The sequence below is a fragment of the Phyllostomus discolor genome, chromosome 6 (genome assembly GCF_004126475.2).
Source record: "Phyllostomus discolor isolate MPI-MPIP mPhyDis1 chromosome 6, mPhyDis1.pri.v3, whole genome shotgun sequence".
NCBI classification, from domain to species: domain Eukaryota; kingdom Metazoa; phylum Chordata; class Mammalia; order Chiroptera; family Phyllostomidae; genus Phyllostomus; species Phyllostomus discolor.
In genome coordinates this window covers 155,790,180-155,812,234 of record NC_040908.2, presented here as the reverse complement: position 1 = coordinate 155,812,234, position 22,055 = coordinate 155,790,180, and the positions used below count along the sequence as shown (strand labels likewise).

The following is a 22,055-nucleotide window of genomic DNA, read 5'->3' as shown; positions in this document are numbered from 1 at the left end:
TTCAATTAAATAAAGCATGAACTCAGAATTTAACAGAGAACTAGAAACTATACAAAGAACCAAACAGAAATTCTAGAACTAAAAAACAAAACCCACTAAATGAAGAACTAAATGGTTGGCTGAGCCTAACAGATTAGACCAACAGAAGATACAAACACTGAAAGGGAACATAAGCCAAAAGAAAATGCATCCCATAAAGTACAGAAAGGCAAAAGGATGGAAAATACTGACAAGCATACAAGAGACACAAAGTAAGTGTGTGTCCTTGGGATGCTTTTCAGAGTGAACGGGCTGCATTTAAGGTATCGCCCCAAGGCAGCAGGCACAACAAAATGAGACATGAGGGTACCTGAGACATCGAGGACACAGGGAAGGGTCTAACATATGTGCAAATGGAGTCCCAGAGGGCAGGAAGAAAGAACAGGGGACGAACAAAACTAGGAAATATATAGCTGAGAATTTTCATGTAAATAGGTAAAGAAAAATAAAGTGGATAAATGTGGTCAGGCCACATTACTAGGGAGTCAGGAAAGTGAGCAACAGACTCTAACAGTACATTCACTGGGAGTCAATGCGGATTCTCCTGTAGGGAAAGATGCAGGGACATTAATCTGAGTACAGAAAGGAAGAGATGAAAAGTAAAGACTAGAAGCATCAGACTAGGAACATCAGCGAGAAAGCTATTTCAGTAATCCCACCATTACTAAAATAATGCAGGATTATTTACACAAGGGATTAAGGCAACACATCAAAAAATGGAGGAAAGGGCAAATAATTTAAAAAAAAAAAAACACAAAAAAACCAACCAACCAACCCTGAATAGTTAGACAAGAGATTACATAAAAATGACTAAAAAAAAAAAATGACTCTAGATAGTATCTCTAGTCCTTAAAACTAAGAAAAGTTGTATCAATTACTTTCAGTAAATAATTTCTATGTTTTCCAATTTTTAACAGAATCTTTTAATTTGTGGACTCAGGCTTAAAAAGCTCAATGTTGTATATTAGGAACAGTTAAAAAAAATAGTTAAGTTCAAGGACAAACTGAATAAAACAATCATTTCCCCACTTTCAGGCACCAGTTATTATTAAAATATAAAGATCATTTTCCCATTTTGAAAGTTCTTTGTCCTTCTGGTTAAGATGGAGGCGTAGGCAGACACACTTTGCCTCCTTGCACAACAAGAAGAATCACAACTAACCTCAAAACTAAAAACACCCAGAACTGCCAAAAAAATCGAAATGTAAGGAAATCTAACAACCAAGGACTTAAAGAAGCCATATTCATCCAGATGGTCAGGAGGGGCAGGGAGCCAGGGAGTGGATGGAAAGGCCACGGTGTGGTGTGGAGAGGTGGCAGCAAAACGGGCAGTCACACACTCATGTGTGGTGGATGAAAATCAGAGGGACACCTTGGGAGCGAGTGATCCCAGTCCAAGACCAGACCACGCAGCCCAGGGTTCCAGCGCCCAAAAGAAAAAGCCCCCTAACCTCTGGCTGTAAAAACCAGCAAGGGAACCCAAGGTGGTGAGGCTCAGTGGACTGAGTGCCAGCCTGCACACCAAAGGGCTGCCAGTTCAATTCCCAGTCAGGGCACATGCCTGGGTTGTTGGGCCACGTTGCAATTGGGAGTGTGTGAGAGGCAACCACACACTGATGTTTCTCTCCCTCTCCACCTCCCTCCCTTCCTCTCGCTCTAAAAAGAAAATCTTTAAAAACTTCTAAAAAAAAGAAAGAACAGAAGAAAAACCAATGGGGTTGGGGCAGCAGAAGAAACTGTCTGTCTCTCAGGAGAGTCCCTTTAAAGAGGCCCTCAAGGGCTTAGAACTATGCAATCCCACTCACTTCGGGAATCATCATCAGGGCAACAGCCAGAAGGGGACCAGTCACATACGGCGAGTGGACGAAGTGACTGAAAATGGGGCGAGTGCCAGGGAAGCCTCCAGGAGCCAGGCAGTGACACTGTCCCCTGTCCAACCCCTGCCCTGCCACAATGCCACAAAGTGGTAAAGTGGGTTGCCCTGCCCTGGTGAATACCTAAGGCACTGCTCCATACAATTTAACAGATATGTCAAGATAGGGTGTCAAAGCAGCTCTACCTAGTACACAGAAACAAACACAGGGAGACCGCCAAGTTGACGAGACAAAGAAACGGCCTAAATGAAAGAACAGAACAAAACTGCAGAAAAAGAACTAAATGAAATGGAGATAGCCAACCTATCAGATGCAGAGTTCCAAACACTGGTGCTCAGGATGCTCAGAGAACTCACTGAGTACGGCAAAAACATAAGGGAATAAATGAAGACTATAGTAAGTGAAATAAACAAGAACCCACAGGGAAGCAACAGTGAAAGTAAGGAAGCTGGGATTTAAATCAACAATTTCAAACATAAGGAAGAAAACAAACATTCAACCAGAGCAGAATAAAGAAACAAGAATTCAAAAAACAAGCGAAGTATAAGACAACTCTAGGACATCTCTAAAACTGCCAACATCAGAGTCATAGGGATGCCAGAAGGAGAAGAGGAAAAGCAAGAAACTGAAAACTTATTTGAAAAAACAACGGAAGAAAACTTCCCTCATTTGGCAAAGGAAATAGACATACAAGTCCAGAAAGCACAGAGTCGCAAACAAGTTGGATCTAAAGAGGACCACACCAAGACACATAATTAAAATGCCAAATGTTAAAGATAAATATTCTTAAAAAGAACAAGAGAAAGGCAGAGAGTTACCTACAAAGGAGTGCCCATAAGAGGGTCAGCTTATTTCTCAAAAGAAACCTTGCAGGCAAGAAGGGGCTGGAAAGTATTCAAAGTCATGAAAGGCAAGGACCTACATCCAAGATTACTCAAGCCAGCAAAGCTATCATTTAGAATTGAAGGACAGATAAAGTGCTTCCCAGACTAAAGGAGTTCATTATCAGTAAGCCTTTATTATGTGAAATGTTAAAGGGACTTATCTAAGAAAAAGATCAAAACTATGAACAGTAAAATGACAACAAACTCACAACTACCAACAACTGAGTCTAAAAAACAAAAACTAAGCAAACAACTAGAACAGGAAGAGAATCATAGAAATAGAGATCACATGGAGGGTTATTAGTGGAGCAGGGGAAGGGGAAGAATATGGAAAAAGGTACAGGGATTAAGAAGCATAATCAGTAGGTACAAAATAGACAGAGGGAAGTTAAGAATAGTATAGGAAATGGAGAAGCCAAAGAACTTATATGTACAACCCACGGACATAAACTAAGGGGGAGGGAGTGGTGGAGGGAAAGGGGTACCAGGTGGAGGGGGTCAAAGGGGAAAAAATTGGGACTACTGTAATAGCATAGTCAATAAAATATACTTTAAAAAGTTATTTGTAGAGAAATGAGAAAACAGAACAGAAAAGTTTAAACAACTGAAATCATCTTCCTACCTAAGAGAGTTACAAAGAAAGTTTGAAAGAAGTAAGTATATATAGACTTCTGGCAAGATGGAGGAATAGGTGGACGCACGATACCTCCTCGCACAACCAAGAACAGAACAATAATTTACAACAATGATTTGCAGTCATAATATCAGAACTGTCAGAGGATTTATCTAAATGGAAGTCGGACAGCCAAGAAGTTAAAGTAGACCCGTACATCCAGACTGGTAGGGGACGACGAGCCGAGCGGGCGCGGGGCTGGCGCGGGTTGCCGGCGCGCGTAGGTCGGGGGAAATTTGGCGCAAAATCAGCGCGACAGCAATCCGGCGCGCAAGAGCGCAGCGGTGCAGCGGTGCAGCGGTGATCCCTGAGTACGCAAGCAGCAGCTGGGGGAATCAGTGGGGCAGCGATTGTGGACCAGGGCAGAGCTCATGGCCCAGAAGCCCAGGGAAGTGTCTGACTCCAGGAGAATGGAAGGGTCGCCATTGATCCCTCCTGTTCCTGCTCCCGCCCCTGCCCCCACATCTAACGTCACAATCTAGCGTCTGGGGCACCCAGCCCTGGTGAACACCTAAGGCTCCGCCCCCCAACGTAACAAGAGCGACCAGACCGGAGAATAAATAAACAAATAAATAAAATAATAGGAGAGACAGGGAAAGACATAAGATATGTTTCCAGCAGAACAGATCAGTCTCCCAGGACTCATCCTTTTGAGTGACCAAGAAATAGCCAATCTATCAGATGCACAGTTCAAAACACTGGTGATCAGGAAGCTCACGGAACTGGTTGATTTTGGATGCAAATTACATGAAAAAATGCAGATTACCATAAAAGAGATGCAGGAAGACACACGGAGGAGAGCCAATTGTGAAAGGAAGGAATCTGAGTCTCAAAACAACACAGTGGACCAGAAGGAAGATAGAATCAACCAAGCAGGAAAGCATGATGAAATAAGAATTCAAAAAATCGAAGAAAAGCTTAAGACCATCGAGGACACCTTTAAACGTTCCAACATCCGAATTATAGGGGTACCAGAAGGGGAGGACCAACAAGTGGAAAAGTTATTTGAACAAATAATAAAGGAGAACTTCCCCAAACTGGCAAAGGGAACAGTCTTCCAAGAAATCCAAGGAGCGCAGAGAGCCCCAAAGAAGCTGGACCCAAGAAGAAACACACCAAGGCACATCATAATTACATTAGCCAAGGTAAAAACAAAGGAGAGAATCCTAGAAGCAGCAAGAGGTAAGGGGACAGTAACCTACAAAGGAGTTCCCATCAGACTGTCAGCTGATTTCTCAAAAGAGACCTTACAGGCAAGAAGGGGCCGGAAAGAAATATTCCAAGTCATGAAAGACAAGGACCTACATCCCAGATTGCTCTATCCAGCAAAGCTCTCATTTAGAATGGAAGAGAAGATAAAGTGCTTTTCAGATAAGGTCAAATTAAAGGAGTTCATCATCACCAAGCCCTTACTTTATGAAATGCTAAAGGGACTTATCTAAGAAAAGAAGATAAAGACATGTATAGTAAAAGGACAACAAACTCACAATTATTAACAACCACGCCTAAAGCAAAACCAAAAGAAACTAAGTAAACAACTAGAATAGGAACAGAACCACAGAAATGGAGGGCACATGGTGGGATAGCAGTAGGGGTGGGAGGAGGAGAGAGGGGGAAAAGGTATAGAGAATAAGTAGCATAGAATGTAGGTTGAAAATAGATAGGGGGAGGGCAAGAATAGTACGGGAAATGTAGAAACTAAAAAACTCATAAGTATGACACATGGACATGGACTAAAGGGGGGGAATGTGGGTGGGAGAGGGGGTACAGGGTGGAGGGGAGTGAAGGGGGAAATGGGACAACTGTAATAGCATAATCAATAAAATATATTTAAAAAAAAAAGTAAGTATATTTAGTTTTAAAAAAGGAGGGAAGAAGAAAGAGAAAAAGAAGCAAAAGTAGCAATATTTATACAGGCCAAAAGTGATGAAATGAGATTAAAAGGGATGCTGAGTAATGATAATCTCTAAAATGTAATAGCCATAAACCTTTATATATAAGCAATATAGCAATAAAACACATGAAGCAAAAATTCTTAAAGACACTTAGGAGAGCTTGATAAAACCAAAACTATTCCTGAAGATTAATCACACCTCTTTCAGAACTCAAGTAGATATAAACAAAAATACAGAGGATCTGAACAATAAAAGTCTAATATATATGTAACTGCATGTAAGACAAGTTACTCAGTCTTTCTGTTTGTTATAAAATGGCAACAAATAATACCTACCTCATATGGTTGTGGTGAAGATTAAATGGTAGTTCCTATAAAGAATACTTGCCATATATGAGATCCTTAATAAATCTTAGTTACTTAACTCTAACTTCCACATTCTTCTCTCAGGTCTAAGGGACACTAAATTTTTCAGATGATATATTATAGAACTGTACACCTGAAACCTATACACTTAATCAATGTCACCCAATAAAATCAGCAAAAATTAAAAACAAAAGTAAATTCTTCCACCTACAAAAAATTCTTTCCCCAAGATATTATTGCCCATAACCCAGTAAACTGGAAATATACAATACAAAATTAACTACATGTACATTAAGAAGCTTTTAATAAACACTGAAATAAAAACCAAAGTCACAAATTATCTAGAAATTAACAAAATAGAGAATACTGGATAACAAAATAAATATACAGCAAAAGGAGAATTCAGAGAGTATGTCAAGGTTGTGGGTTCGATCCCTAGTCAGGGCCCATATTCTCATACAGGAATCAACCAATGAATACATAAGGAAGTGGAACAACAAATTGATGTGTTTTTTTTTCTCTCTTTCCCTCCCTCTCTCAAGTCAATAAATAATCTTTTAAAAAATGAATATTTAAAAGAAAAGGCTACAAGGCCCTGGCTTATGTGGCTCAGTGGATTGAATGCCAGCCTGCATACCAGAGCTGCAAGTTTGATTCCCAGTCAGGGCACATGCCTGGGTTGTTGGCCAGGTTCCCTGGCTGAGGGCATGCAAGAGGCAGCCGATCAATGTGTCTCCTGCACAGCGGTGTTTCTCTTCTCTTTCAAAAAATTCATGAATTTTTTATTTACCTTTATTTTTACCAAGAAGGTAATACTGACTGACAGTCAATGGTGCCTGTAGAGCTATTTTTCTAAATAGTGGTGGTTCACCACCTTATTCCTTCTCTTGTAACCAAAGGCAGATGGGAGACATCTTAGGGTGAGCGAGATTTCCTGTGCCACCTACACTGGCATTTAGAGGGTTTCTCTAACAAACTGGCCCACATTTACTCTACAGTGAAAAACAACTATTTAAAATCAATCTTAAATCCCTTTAAAATCCTACTAAAGATTTAAAACTAGTTTTATATCCATTTTAAGTGTTTAAAAATCTTTTTAAGATTTAAAATCCAAACTTGAAGAAGTTTCTTGACTTCCCTCTGGGCAAACCTCCCTTGCATCATTCCTAGCTACACTGCCTTTATCATATCAAGGACTACTTGCAGTTTTTATTGGTCTCCACATTTTGACAAAGAGTAAGAGAGGACCAGCAACTCCATGCACCCTTTCCTCTATGAAAACCATGCATGGCCCTGGCTGGTGTGGCTCAGTTAGTTGGAGCATGGTCCTGAAAGGTCGAGGATTTAATTCCTGGTCAGGTCAGATGCGTATCTGGGCCATGCTCTAACCAACTGAGCTACCTGACCAGGGTAGGAATTTTTTAAGTGTGCTCTTCTTTCTCTGTAATCTAAGCAGCTCTTCAACCACAATGTTATGAATGTAATTATCCATTTCTTCTATAATAAAGTTAAAGGATTTTAAAAGAAAAACAAATATCGCCCTGGGGTGTGGCTCAGTGGATTGCATGCTGGCCTGCAAACCAAAGGGTTGCCATTTCAATTCCCAGTCAGGGCACGTGCCTGGGTTGTGGGCCAGGCCCCCAGTAGGGGGGATGTGAGAGGCAACCGGTAGATATATCTCTTGCACACTGATGTTTCTCTCACTCTCTTTCTCCTTTCCCTTCCTGTCTTTAAATGTAAATAAATAAATAAAATCTTTAAAAAATATATTATTAACTCAGGATTCCATTCCACAAGCATTTATAAGACTTCTGCTCAGGTGAAAATGGAGTTGAAAACAAAAAAAACTTGTAATTTAGTTGGAGCCACAATATACACACATGAAAAGAACACTCATGAAACAAAAACCTGGAAGTTAATTTAGTGCAAGGGAAGGGTCTATTGTTTCTTCCTATTGCACAACTCCCTTTGAAGGTGTTTAATTCACTTTAGATGATGAGTTTTAAATGAAGAATAAGAAAATGGGTACTTTTCTTCTTTAATATTCATTCATTCATGTTCCGTCTCCCTATTTCTGTCCCTAGCTGGCTCTCTGGCGGAGGGATGCCCAACAGATGAAAAAACGCTCAAAGTGCAGTGCTACGCTGAACCGACCAGGCAAACTGAGAACTGACCGGGAAAGTGAAAACTGAGATGAGTTAGTGATGACCCCAAGAAGGTGCTTAGCCACTTACCCAGAGATTTATTTAATGACAATGGATCGCAGGTTTCCACAAGCCGTTCCACTGCCAGTGAGAAGACAGTCGTGAACCTTGAGTCTTTTTTCACTAGTCAAGAGTCACCCTCACCTACACGCGGAGTACATATTTGGCACTCAGCAAATCTGGATCGCAAGAAAACCTACCTGACTCATCCTGGTACCCAACCCCGCAGTTATGGACCCAAAATTATCTCCAAAAACCTTCAGGACTTAATCCAAAGAACTGAGAAAGTAGAGACCAGAGCTCTGGGATCTTTATAAAAACTGGGTAAAATCAGAGGCCGAGGCCACCTACACCAACCCGACTTCGTAAAGAAAGCTCAGGGGACCGAACTGCGGCTAGTCCGCTTCAGCTTCCCCAGGAGGGACGCGACAGGCCGCAGATCCATAGCCCCCCACCCGGGGGCGCTGAGAGATCTGGGGGTACCCCTCTAAAGTTAGTACCTGCAAAGCTGCGACCCAAAGAGTGGCTCGGGGCTCTCATTACGGTGGCCGGGGCCCGGGGCCGGCCAGCTGCGCCTCCCGGCTAAGGGCTCCGCGCTCCGGGGCAGCACTGGCAGCCCTGGTCGCAGACAGACACCGTCTCACGCCTCAGGAGGCCGGTGGTTCGCAGGCCCCAGGTATTGGCTCTCAGGACTGAGTGAGTTGGCACACTCACGTCGACCGGAACTCTTTAAGGCTCAAGCGATCACTCCTGCCTTAAACCCAGCAGCCGGTCGCTTCCCGGCGCCGCCATCGTTAGTGTTTGTTTTCATCCGCTTGGGTGAAGGAGGGGGGAGGAAGAGGGCCACGGAGGAAATACAGCTGAGTAACCTCCGCCGCACTTTCGCTGCGTACAAACACCCTAGTTAATCTCTTTCCTCTTCGAAATTCCCATAAAAGTTGTTTTCATTTCTATACGTCTTTATGGCTAATATTTCCAAGCGTCTCAGAAGAAAATAAAAGCGTAAAGGACGGGGTCTTTGAAAGAGCGAGGACGTTTGGGGCGCGTGAGGAATGTGCACTTGCGAATCGCAAGTCACCGCGGCTGCGGCAGCGAGGCCGCCGCGTGGGCGCCGTGGCGGACTGTGAGCGACTGCAGGCCCTGGAGGAGGGCCGGACCTGGCTGGGTGGGTGGGGACTGGGGCTGTAACCTGGCAGCCATCGAGAGGTGGGTGACGGACTTTAGCTGGACTTTGAGAGTGGCCGGCGCCATCAGATTTACGGAATGTTCCGTGTTCTGTATTTTTAAGGCGCCTCTTAAAAGCGGCAGCGTCGCCTCTCAACTCTCGCTCTCTCAACGTCTTCTTTCGCACCTTCATTCTAACTTGTTTGCTTTTCTCTACTTCCTAACCCTCCGCTTCACTATTGTGAGAGCACACAGTCCACATCCATCAGCCTGGATCGTGGGTGGTTTTTCCCCCTTCTCCCTTGTTAGACAGGTTTGAACGCGCGCGCGTGCACGCACACACCCATCCGTCCTGTTCAGGTGGTGCCGGAAAGCTTTAGGTAATGAAACCCGCCATGACTAATTCCTGCTCTGGGTAGTTCCGATTTATGTCAGCTTCTTCGTGACCTGTATAGTTAGGTGCAGGCCTCTTTTACTCTGTGGATAATTATGCCATCTCCTCCATTAATTTTTTGCTCCTCCCAGTACAAATGCTGGGCATTAAATGAGCCACTGAAATACAACTCCCATTATCCTTGAAACCCAAACAAAGACTGTCGGCAGTTAGTGGAGGAAAATCCAGAGTTAAAGTATAGCACCTTTTGCTTGAACAAAATGGAAATTTGAGGAAAGTAGCTATTGTAGCCTTTGAAACACTTTAAAAGTTTTTGGTAGGTTTCTAATTTTTTTTCTTTTAACCTTTACAGAAAGAAGATTATAAATGCCAGAGCCATTTAACTGATGGTTAACTGTTGCATTCTGGCACTTCTTTAAATACCTTCTTGCACCAACCTCTTCACTGGGAAGATTTCAGGAAAAGTAGCCGAGGGAAAGAGAGGCAACATTCACATGTACCATGGCTATACCAATAACAGTGCTTGACTGTGATCTCTTACTGTATGGACGAGGTCACCGGACATTGGACCGTTTTAAGCTTGATGATGTCACTGATGACTACTTGATGTCCATGTATGGTTTTCCTCGACAGTTCATTTATTGCTTGGTGGAGCTCTTGGGAGCCAGTCTTTCTAGACCTACTCAGAGATCCAGGGCTATTAGCCCAGAGACACAGATCCTTGCAGCACTGGGCTTCTATACTTCAGGTTCCTTCCAGACCCGGATGGGAGATGCTATTGGAATCAGTCAGGCATCAATGAGTCGATGTGTTGCCAATGTCACTGAAGCACTTGTGGAAAGAGCCTCACAGTTCATTCGCTTTCCAGTTGACGAGGCATCCATTCAGGCTCTGAAGGATGAGTTCTACGGGTTGGCTGGGATGCCAGGAGTAATAGGAGTGGTTGACTGTATGCATGTGGCAATCAAGGCACCAAATGCTGAAGACCTCTCCTATGTGAACCGTAAAGGTCTGCATTCTTTAAACTGCCTGATGGTGTGTGACATCAGAGGGGCACTCATGGCTGTGGAGACGAACTGGCCAGGCAGCCTGCAGGACTACGCAGTGCTGCAGCAGTCTTCCCTTAGTAGGCAGTTTGAAGCTGGGATGCACAAAGACAGCTGGCTGCTTGGTAAGTTTGCAGGTAGACATGCTTCATTTTGTAGCCATGGAATTATGTAGCAGAGTAAATGAAATATGGGAGTCTATAGACTTCAGTCTCAGCCCCGTCCTTTTTTTGAGACCTCAAGGTGAGAACTCTTTGAGCCTTAATTTTTAAAAATCACCATTTTAAAGGACATGTATTAATTTTTTAAAAGATTTTAATCATTCACTTTTAGAGAGATAGGAAGAGAGAGAGAAAGACAAGGAGAGAAACATCAATGTGTGGTCACCTCTCATGCATCCCAAACTTGGGACCTGAACGGCAACCCAGGCATGTGCCCCAGCTGGGAATCGAACTGGTGACCTTTCAATTCACAGGCCAGCACTCATTCCACTGAACCATACCAGCCAGGGGCTGTATCAAAGTTTTAAGAGCATATTATTTGACCCAGATCTTCCACTTCTGAGAGATTACATGGAGGTACACGTTCATAGATAGGAACGCTGGTGATGTAAAACAAAATTACATAATAAGAATTTGCATCGCAGTAGTGTTTTGTAGTTGCAAACAACTATGAGCCTACAAAAACAGTCCCTTAAATGCAGCCAAAATACTTATCAGTACAGATCTTATTAAATAGTCGTACAATCAAGACTTAGTTTTTTATCATCTATACAATGGTGAAAATAATGTCAACAGCAGTAATACCTATTGTTAGGATTAGGCAAGTTCATGATAAAGTATTGTACAAATATGTTATTTTTACCATTGGTGATTGTCAGTATATTTATATGAAAATGATAGTAGACAGTGCACTTACACAGGTGTTACAGGAACTCCATGGATCTGTCCCAGTGCCATTTGAAAGCTGGCTTAGTGATATGAGTAGGACAAGACCCATTCAATATTGGACAGTGCAAACTGAAGGGACTGTATAGCTGTGAGGGGTAGTGCTAACAGTGATACAACCCTTGAGGCTAGTAGCTTTGGTTTGTTCGTTGGGGTTTTTTTTCTTTTTTTACTCTGATGTGAGCAACAAGACAAGGGTTATCTTATATACAAGATAAGTGAGAGATGAAAAGATACATCTAGGATTTCAAGACACCTCTTTCAAAACCAAGGCTCATATCCTCACTGTGCATGTTCATGACACAGTGTTTAGTACATAACAGACAATCAACATTTATTTCTCTCTAATGTACTTTGTTTCTCTTTAATGAATTTACTGGTTCATAAAAGAGAAACCTCTCCTGTTCCAAGTGGGAAGAGACTGCTGTCACACTGAGTGGTTTAAAGCTGCCAGGGTGCCATGTGCAACATCTTGGAACTTAGTGATTTTTCTTGAGCTGCTGTTTCTGCATACGGTTTGCAGTGAGTTCACCACCTTCTCGTTTACTGGACCTTTATCTTAATCCCATTGCGTGCCTACTTTGAACTTTCAAATATCATACAACTCACACCAAAAAGTGAAGGAAAGTTTTACAAATGTTCCATCTGGCTGTTTCCACAACTGTGGGAGTACTTTGGTTCCAAGCTCATTTCATACGGAATTACTTTGGTACCCTGTAAAGCCAGCTAAAATTTACTGAACATTTCGAATTTGTCAGGCAGCATTGTAAGCATTTTGCATTGGATTATCTCACTTAATCCTTATAAAAACTCATAAGGACTTAAATACTAATAATAGTAACATATTACAGATGAGAAAATTAAGGCACAGATTGTTTAAGTCACTGTGTTTAAGTTTTAAAACTAGATCATATGACCCCCCAAGCTCCACCTAGCACCCTGATTCTCAGACTTCCCAGCCACCAGAACTGTGAAATAATTGTCTGTTGTTTAAAACAAACAGCAACAAAAACTATAGTATATGAGGAGTTACTCTATTTGGCAAATACTCCTTTTTTTAAGGACTTCAAGGTCATGTAGGAATTACTGGTTTTCTTTCCCTTCATATCTTGGGACCCCAGACTGGGTTGTAATTATGCCTTGAAAGTAGGTTTTTTTTTTTTTAAATTAAGGTTGTTTTATTTATTTATTTTTAGAGAGGGGAAAGGAGAAAGACAGGGAGATAAGCATCAAAGTGTGGTTGCCTCTTGCCTCCCCCCTACTGGGGACCTGGCCTGCAACCCAGGCATGTGCTTTAGATTGGGAATTGAACCTCTGACCCTTCCATTCTCAAGCCAGTGCTCAATTCACTGAGCCACACCAGCCAGGGCTTAAAGTAGTTTTTTGATTTGTTCACAGGAAAGTTAAAAATAAGTAAAAACTCTGACAAATTTTTATGTACTTCTTTGATTCATGTCTTTATAGGAAGAGTGGCAGTGTGAGAGATGGGTATTCTAACAATATTTAACAAATGTTTGTGAAGGCTGGTTTTAGTACCAGGCCACGTGCCAGGCACTAAGGATGGGGAAAGTAGACCCATGTAGAAATTGATTCCCTTAGTACTATCAGTTCTGGGGGAACTGATACATGCATTCTTTGGAAAGCCAACTCTAATAGGAAAATTAGTTTGAAGACCCCTGGACTACTATAGTGTTTCCCAAATTTTCCCAAGTCATTCGGGGATTTATTAAAAATGTATATCACTGGGCCCCACCTTAAACTTTGAGAATATACAAGGAAAGAATCTAGACATCCATTTTTAACAGGTATCCTGACGGATTCATGCTAAATGGATTGGTACACACAGACATGTTTGGAGATCACAGGTGTCTAGAGGGTGTGTGGACAGTGAGGTGGTGTGCGGATACATTGGCAGGATTACGAGCAATGCCAAGAAGCTTAAAAAAAAGATGGCTAGCTGATTGTATCTTAACACCATCAGATTTATGAAATAGATCTAGATTTGCCAAATCTAGAATTAGCTCTGATTCTCCTTTATTTTCTGGGGTTTTTCACCATAGGTGTCATTCCTTCATGCCCTCATTCTCATCTGTCCCTTCAGAGTGCATTACCTAATTCCCCTTTTCTAAATGTATGTGTTCCTGCAAACAAATCAGCCTGAGTTCTTACTTCTTCAGCTTCTAGCGTAGTGCTATTATTAAGCAGCTTTGGTGAGACCTGCCAGAATGTCTTGTGGATGGCTGATCCTGTAAGCAAGTGTAATCTGTTCAGCATTTCTGATCCTAATCCCCTCTTGAGCGTCTGACTTCCTTCATTGGTACTTGGATTATAACCAGTTAATGACCATTGAGCATTTTATAAAAAGCCTACATTAACTAGTTTGTCCTCTATGTCTCCCCATTTAATCCTCGTACTGTTTCTTTTTTAAAAAATATATTTTATTGATTATGCTATTACAGTTGTCCCATTTTTTTCTCCCCTTTATTCCTCTCCACCCTGTATCCTCTTCCCACCATCATTCCTCCCCGCCTTAGTTCATGTCCATGGCTCATACTGTTTCTTACAGAAACATTTAACAAACATCATTTAGCATCTCTGTGCTTTGGCATTCATCTTAAATGTTTATCTTATTCTTTTTTATTGCATTACACTATTGTTTTAGTGACACTGAGTCTGACATTAGCATTAGTGACTGGCTTCTCCTTCCTTTGCCTAACATGTCAAATGATGGCTGACACATATTTTGATCTTCTCATTTGTAAAATGAGTTTGATATTATCTAATCTGGCAGAGTTGGGATTAGATAACAAAAGATAATATTTTCAAGGAGCATTGGAGATCTTGCTTCCCTGCATATATCATCTGTTTGGCTCAAATAAACATAAAAATTTTTAAAAAAGGAGGTAATATTTTAGAATTGCCCAACAGAGTGCTTTCTACATAATTAGCTATTCAGTGAGTCACAGATATTATTTTCATTATTATTTACATCCGTTTCTTTAAAAAAATATTTATTTATTTTTAGATAGATGGGAAGGGAGGGAGAAAGAGGAGGAGAGAAACGTTGATGGGCAAGAGATACATTGACTGGTTGACCTGGCCTGCAATCCAGGCAGGTGCCCTGACTAGGAACCAAAGCAGTGACCTTTCTGTTCTCAGGCCGATGCTCAATTCGGGGCTCAATCCAGGCTACACTGGCCAGGGCTATATCAGTTTCTTAAATTCAGTATTTAGTTGTAGGGGGCTCTGCCTGCAGGCCCCCCCCATCACCTGGCCGCCCGCCCCCAGCCGCCACTGATGAGAATAAGTCAGTCTACCAAGACATGATCTGCTTGGGGAGGAAAGGTAGTTGATCTCTCTCAAAGGAGAAGGACCAGAGCCTTTTCCTCAATGGACTTTTATTGGTTTTATTTGCATAGGAATACAGGGAGTGTATGTAAAGCTCATCAGTCATTGCCAGGCAGTAATGATTAAACAATAGATAATATTCAAAGAACTCGAAGGCTTATTTTTAGTCAGGGTCAGGTAGAGGGCCATAAAACTTTGGGGAACAAACTCATTTCATGCTTGGACCCTTATCATTTAAATTGAGGGTGTTAGCAAAGTAGGTTTCATAGGATTTTTATGCATTCTTTCTTAGGCCTGATTGCCCTGGGGAACCCACTCTTTCCAGCACAGGGCCGCACCCACCTCCAGCATTGTTTCAGTCTTAAATCCCTTAGGGGAAGTAAGGCAGTCAAAAGATTAGGAGACTTCTTGCAGACTGAATAAGGACTCAGGCTATGTCAAAGCCAAGGGGCGAGGGTCCATCACCCCCTTTTTCTATAGCCCCCAAGTCGTTCCCTGAGGGCCTCTTCATGACCATGCTTGTCTTAGGTTGCCCCTCCCTTGAGGAATCTTACCTGTCTTCGGCTAACCAGTCATCTGCCTGGGGCCAAGCAGGGTGAAGTAAATGGGGATAGAGGCAGCACCCTTACAAGGAAGCTAAGCTTTGTCTCCTAAGTGGCTTATTGTCCCAGGGTCTTTCTACTCAGCTTTAGCCACGGGGAATTACAGCTTCTGAAACCAGGCGGGGAGGTTCCCAACATTTAGTAAAGGTGAATTCAATTTAAATAGGTTGGACTTAGGACAAATAGAAAAAAAGCCAGCCAAATATAAAATTTGAAAATTTTGTGAGACTTTTTAGATATTTAACACAATGTATGTCAATTATGTCTCAATTTTAAAAAATTAATTACAAAAAATTGTTTTTAATATATTTATTTTTAGAAAGAGGTATAAGAGGGAGAGAAATATCAATGTGTGGTTGCCTCTCACATGCTCCCCCACTTGGGAACCTGCGGGCAACCCACACATGTGCCCCAACCAGGAATCCAACCAGTGACCCCTTGGCTTACAGGTCAGCACTCATTCCACTGAACCACACCAGCCATAGCTACAATGTATATTAAACAAAATAAAGTTAATTATCCTGATTCCTGTGGCTCAGTTGTTTGGGCTGTTGTTCGGGAAAGTGAAAGGTTGCTAGTTCTATTCTCGGTCAGGGTCAGGGCAAAGGCCTGGGTTGCGGGCCTAGTCCCCCACTGGAGGCATTTAAGAGACAGCCAAATGATGTTTCCCTCTCTATCTTTCCTTCTCTTTAAAAATAAATAAAATATTTTAAAAAATAAAAATAAAGTTAATCCAGTTCTTAAAAATGTAAGCTCCAAAAATAAAGGAGTACTATGTGTTTTGGAACAGTGCCTAGCACTCCCGGTAGCTACTTACTGAAATTGATGGTGGGTCAGGAACAGCATCTAGGGCCTGTTTTTCTCAGATTTCTAAGAGGCTGTGCCTCTCTGAGACATTTCATCTGCCAGACTAGTGAGTCAGGACAATGAAACATTAAAGAAACATTGTGTCAGGACATTGTAGCCCAGTTTTTGTTTTATTTTTAGCACTTCCCAAGATCATTTGATAGGTCACTAAGGGAAATGCCTTGTATATATTATTTTAACTGACTTCTGATTTTATTTCCTTATCATTAGTAATATTTGCATCATTATATTTATGCTTTCCTCGTTCATGTAAAATTCTACCTGTTACAAAGGTGTTGTTCTAGTGAATGGCATATCTAGGAAGGTAGGACACCTGAGTTCTGGTCTCTACCACAGATGCTGGGACTTTTATTTTATTCTTCTTAGCACTAAGAGAATGAATTATTATGAAATACTCTGCATTACCCAGGTGGTACATTCAGACCTGACATTTTAGTGGTAAAGTTAGAAATTTTCTTCACAAGTGTTTTGAGATCTCATGGCAGAATTCTTTTTTTTCCCCTCTTGAGCTTTAGCTCTTTAACAATTTTGAAGATTGGTTTGCTGTGTGATAGTTTTTACTAACCTTTTATTATCAGAAAATCCAGGAATTTTATTTCCTTCAGTGCCTTAACTTCTTTCCTACATTTTTTCAGACTTGGCTTTCTTTAGCTATCAGTGTTTTTCCTCTCTTGGTTTTAACCAAGGATATCCCCCAGCTAATACTCACGTCTGTCTACCTACTTGTGACTCCGGCAAGCCTTTTCTTTACCAAAGCATTTTCCCTGTCGGTTTTTCTGGTGCACTTCAGCTCCAGAGGCCGTTGCATTTTCTTGGGCATTCTCTGTATGTGTTCCTGGATTTTCCTTTTTGTTTGTATTCTAGTTGCAATCATTTATGGTTTCTTTGGGACTTCCCCACAGGTGACAGTTCCTTCTCTCTCCATACCTGGCTCATGACCCCTCTTCACATTCATGAAACGCCAGCCGAGTATCGCTATAATATGGCCCATTCTGCAACTCACAGTGTGATTGAGAAGACTTTCCGAACACTCTGCTCCCGGTTCCGCTGCCTGGATGGGTCCAAGGGGGCACTGCAGTACTCACCTGAGAAGTCCAGCCACATCATCTCAGCTTGTTGTGTCCTCCACAACATCTCCCTGGAGCATGGGATGGATGTTTGGTCCTCTCCAACGACAGGACCCGTGGAACAGCCCCCTGAGGAAGGGTATGAGCACATGGAGTCCCTGGACCTGGAGGCCGACCGGATCCGCCAGGAGCTGGTGCTCACTCACTTTAGCTAATGTGAAAGGTGGGGAGGAGGAGGAAAGCTTTCCAGAAGGACCTGTGACAGACTTCCTCCCTCACCAACCCCTACACAGAAGCACCTGTGACAGACTTCCTCCCTACACCAACCCCATCGTCTAGAGTAACCAAGTGTGGACACTTGTCCCAAATTGACATTTAATCTGCATGTTTTTTAGAAGAGTGGAGGCTATGCCATAATATCTCAATTCATTTGCAATTTTATTAACTAAACCAAAAGCAGGACAACAGTTCCCTACTATGGATTGAACTCCAGGTTGATCCTCAGTCATTTGAAAGGTCACTGTCTGCAGACATTTATGATCGTGCCTACAACATCAAACAAAAAGGAAGTGGCATCTAGCCAGAACACTTTATTTTTATTTCAGTTATCTGGAGATTTCAAATGAAAACAGTATTTACTTGTCCTGAATTATTCAGATGGTATTTTAGCTTTTCCACTTTGCTGCCGATATAGGCATAATCTGAGGCAAGTGTAAAAAGTAACTTTAGGTTGGAGGATGGTCTTCTGACACTGGCAAATGGCTACTAAGCTGAGTTTGCAGCTTTGTGTTTTTGAGAAGATGTTAGATACAGTGTGAAACTCGAAACCTTTGTCTTTAGTCTTTCTGCATTAATTAGACTGTGACTTGGACCTAGTTCCCAGGGAGAACATCTGGACTCCAATCTCCTATTTCCAGCCCTGAGTGGGAGTTAGAGGCTAAATAGGTTAAGAACCCAATCAGCTTAAGGAAGAAAAGTCAAACACAGGTAACATAACAGGCTTACACTTTACAGGGGATCTAAAGACCCTGATAAATTGATGGACAGAGGAAAGTCACCCAGGTTTTAACAGCTCATGTCATAGATCACATTTCTTATGATTGTGATGTTAGCATGTCTGTTTGGCCATTCAGCTTTGAAATTCCTTGTACTGAAGGAAGATTTAGAGAATAAAGAAGGCATATGAAAGTATTAAGAAGGAGAGGTAAAAAGAACATAATTTCACTTGAAATTAATTTTGAAGTTAGACCTACTTGAATATCTTGTATGCAAAGTAATGGACAGAATTTCCCAGGAAATAAATAATCCCCCACCACATCTTATTCTAGAATTATACTGATACAAAAATAACCTGATTGGAATAATGAAAGTGTAAATTAGGTTCACACATTGGTGCCTCTGCTAGGCCAAAAAAAGAGACTTTCCTGAGGATTGTCTTGTTCCCAATTTTTCATCCACTCCCCATGTGATACCTCTGAGTTGTTCCTCTTGGATCACTTCCTACCTGCCTTCTGCAGTGTTAATCTGGTAACGTTCAAAGGAAAGAAATGAGCAGCAGATGACAGAGAAACTTGGAAATAAATTGAGGGTGACTCATCCACAAGATTAAAAACAATTATGGATTATTATCTGCCGTTTAATTCTACTCCAAATGCTATTTTTCCATCATCATCCTACAGTATAAAGAGTAGGTCCATTTGGCAGGAGACTGAGCTTGCAAAGTACAATGAAGTCATTGAGATGGGAGTGGACAACAAAGAGGTGACTGTAAACTTCAGCTCTGCCTATTGTGCAATGGAGGTGCCCTGTTACATTTTTTCCTTTGTAAAGTTTAACTTGTAATCCAAGCTTGCTTTGTCTCCTTCATAAGGCAATATTTTAACCCTCACAGTCTTTCCAAGTTTCCTGAGGTGGATGTTTTACCCTATAAAGTTCTGGTTCTGCCTGTTGCCTGAGGAAAGGGTTACGGCCACTCGTGCATCTAAGTGGTGAGGTGGAGAGTCATCTTGGAAAGTGCCTAGCATTTTAGCCTTAAAAAACTACATTAAAGGAAAATTGGGGCTTTCACAACTCAGTTGATGGTGACATAAAGTCTGAGTTGGAAAGACAGTCTTGGAGAGATTTTAAACGCAATTTCAAGTCTTAGTTACATACCAAAGATAATTTCTGAGTGCCGAACTGACTGAACATTGGCTGGCAGTATTTTTCCCTGGGAGCATTTTATTAATATTTCCTAATAATTCTACAGAGTAACTGTATAAATATATTCTTTTAATCTCCTTTCAATCTGGATTTTGACAGGCCAGGATTTTTTTTTTTTCAGTTCATAGTCACATTTTCCCCAAAATGACCTAGGGAAGGGATCAAGGTTTGTACTTGCAAATTGCTAAGAGCTTGCTCATAGTGGCTTTTTATGTAAGTGCCTGAGAAGTCTTCTCCTGAGGGCCTTATTGTGGATTCATAGTGTCTTCCTGGCACAGCTTTGGGAAAGAGTCAAGGATTTTGCTTGTCTTATATAAGCCTCATCTTCCCATAGATGACCATTTGGTGAGCACAGAAGTTTTCCAGATTTGCCCTTAGATGTTTCAAGACAGCAAAGTCCGAAGATACATTAAGAGGAAACTACAATATTGGGTTGCCACTGGTTTACCAATTCCAAACTACACAAAAGAGGGACATAACATAAACATATCCATAAACATATCCTTAGTTTAAAATGAACAGAAAACTAAAAAAATACATATAAAGAAAAATAAATTAACAGAGAGGGGGCTCTTTTCCTGACCCTTGGACTGTAGGAGTCTATAGCAAGTTAATCTAACTTGGGGACAGAAAAGAAGACACAATTCTAATGGCGTTGTATAGTGTAGATGTGTAAAAGGTGGGGAGGGGTAAAATAGAGTCTAGACAGATAATAGACCTACTACTACTGACACCATAAACTGAAACCAACTCCAGAACTGAGCTTGCCAGTCACTTTCCCTGGCAAAGGAGGAGACTTTAGGAGGAAGACCAGAGAATAAATCAATGAGTCTTACCCATTGTGCACGCACATGTCCTCAGAGCCATGGCACATGGTCGCTAGATCCCATCAGATCTTATGATGTTGACTCAGAATTAAGCTAAGACTTTATTGATTGTGAGAATGGCCATGAAGGAAGAAAGGTAAAGTACTAACTAAAGGCTGGGGATAACCCAGTTCCCCAGTATATACAATTCACAGGCTCTTTAAAAAGAAAATATGATTGCAATCTAAAATCCTCTTCGTGATAATCAAATATGAGAGATGAGATCTCTGAATACTAAATAGGAGCAAGGAGAGTAGAACTTGAAACCACAAATTAGTAAATTTCAGTAAAAAAAGTCTTTGAAAGAAATCTCCATGTTCACCCAGCGAAACATTAAGCATCATTCTGTTGCGACCCACTCTAACCTTACATATACAGCTTTCTTCATGGAAGGACTGACATGTTGTCATTCCAGAGTTTTAAAATGTTCATATATTTTAATCCATTGATAAATTACACTTCTGGAGAATTTATTTTGTATCTGAGTACCATTTATATACATTAAAAACACACCCACACGTTAAAACCCTACAAGTTTACATAGATGCATGGAAATTTTTTGGTTTTTTCACCACCATTGGAAATTTATTCAATATAAATAATTCCAAAGAAGGAAGAGGCTTTTTGGATCTCTCTCCTCTGGGCTGCTGGTGTATAACCATACTGCTTCTAACTTTACCATCCAGCCCAAAGTGTGTATTGTATCCTACAGTGCTGTGAGACCAGGTTCCGAAAGAACAGTATAAAAAATCAAAAAAAGAACAATAGAATTGCAACAGCAAAACCTACAACTGGCTCATCATTTTGGCTGCTTAAGGCCTAACTCTACTTCCTGGTCTTCCTAATAAGAGGAATCATGGTACTGCTAGTTATTTCATGCTAGGTCTAGGCCTGATTTGTTTCTCAGAGCCCAAAGCCAAGGTAAAGATCAAAATCCTTCCCTTCACTCCTTTCCCCTCCCTTCACTCCATCTTACCTTCAAGAGTGTGGCTACCCTAGGAGAATCCTCTGAGAATACAACAATCAACAACATAATGATGAATTATTGAGGCTTAACACCAATATGTAGGCAGTGGTGGTGCATCCCAGGATGATCTTTACTTCTGCCTACCTGTTTTCCTTTTTTCAGGTCGTTCTTCCTTCTTGTAGGCTTGAGGGTTTCAACTGATCTCTTGTGATCTACTCTTCTGTGCCAAAGACTTCTCCATAAGAACTAGTGAACTGTCGTCACACTGAAGCTTAACCCACATTTGAAAAGCAACAGTTCTCTAAGGAAATTTATCTATAGAGATGCAACTTTGCCAGCAGAATAAGCCTAAACCACCTTAAATTTTTTTTTTTTGATCCTTGCCCAAGGATATGGTTATTGATTTTAGAGAGAGAAGAAGGGAGTGGAGAGAGAGAGAGAGAAAAAAATACTGATGTGATCAATTGGTGTGCCTATTGAATGGGTCCCAGGGACCAAACCCACAACCTACGTATGTGTCCTGACTGGGAATCGAACCCACAACCTTTTGGTGTACAGGATGACACTCCAACCAACTGGGCCACCCAGCCAGGGCCTGAAAGGCACTTACTGAAAATGTGAAAGCAACAAAACAGAAGCTTGGTCCCTGAC

The 22,055-nt window shown here is 41.5% G+C and overlaps 2 protein-coding genes across 9 annotated transcripts in view; one reads left to right on the top strand and one right to left on the bottom strand.

Moving 5' to 3' along the window:
* Positions 1-8,770, bottom strand: part of ATG13 (autophagy related 13) — a 37,383-nt gene extending 28,613 nt beyond the window's left edge. For 3 of the 8 annotated variants that reach the window (XM_028515473.2, XM_028515472.2, XM_036029331.1), the window contains exon 1: positions 8,435-8,769. The gene's annotated coding sequence lies outside the window, so the exon portion shown is untranslated. Of the gene's footprint in view, positions 1-7,964; positions 8,079-8,434 lie in introns of all 8 variants that reach the window. The other 5 variants (XM_028515469.2, XM_036029332.1, XM_028515470.2 and 2 more) reach the window with 4 other exon arrangements.
* Positions 8,771-8,905: 135 nt separating this feature from the next.
* HARBI1 (harbinger transposase derived 1) lies at positions 8,906-21,253 on the top strand. Its single transcript, XM_036029333.1, has 4 exons — positions 8,906-9,140; positions 9,845-10,663; positions 17,205-17,662; positions 17,696-21,253. Exons 2-3 carry the CDS (start codon positions 9,994-9,996, stop codon positions 17,582-17,584), a joined length of 1,050 nt encoding a protein of 349 aa, XP_035885226.1. The 5' UTR covers positions 8,906-9,140; positions 9,845-9,993; the 3' UTR covers positions 17,585-17,662; positions 17,696-21,253.
* Positions 21,254-22,055: the final 802 nt, after the last annotated feature.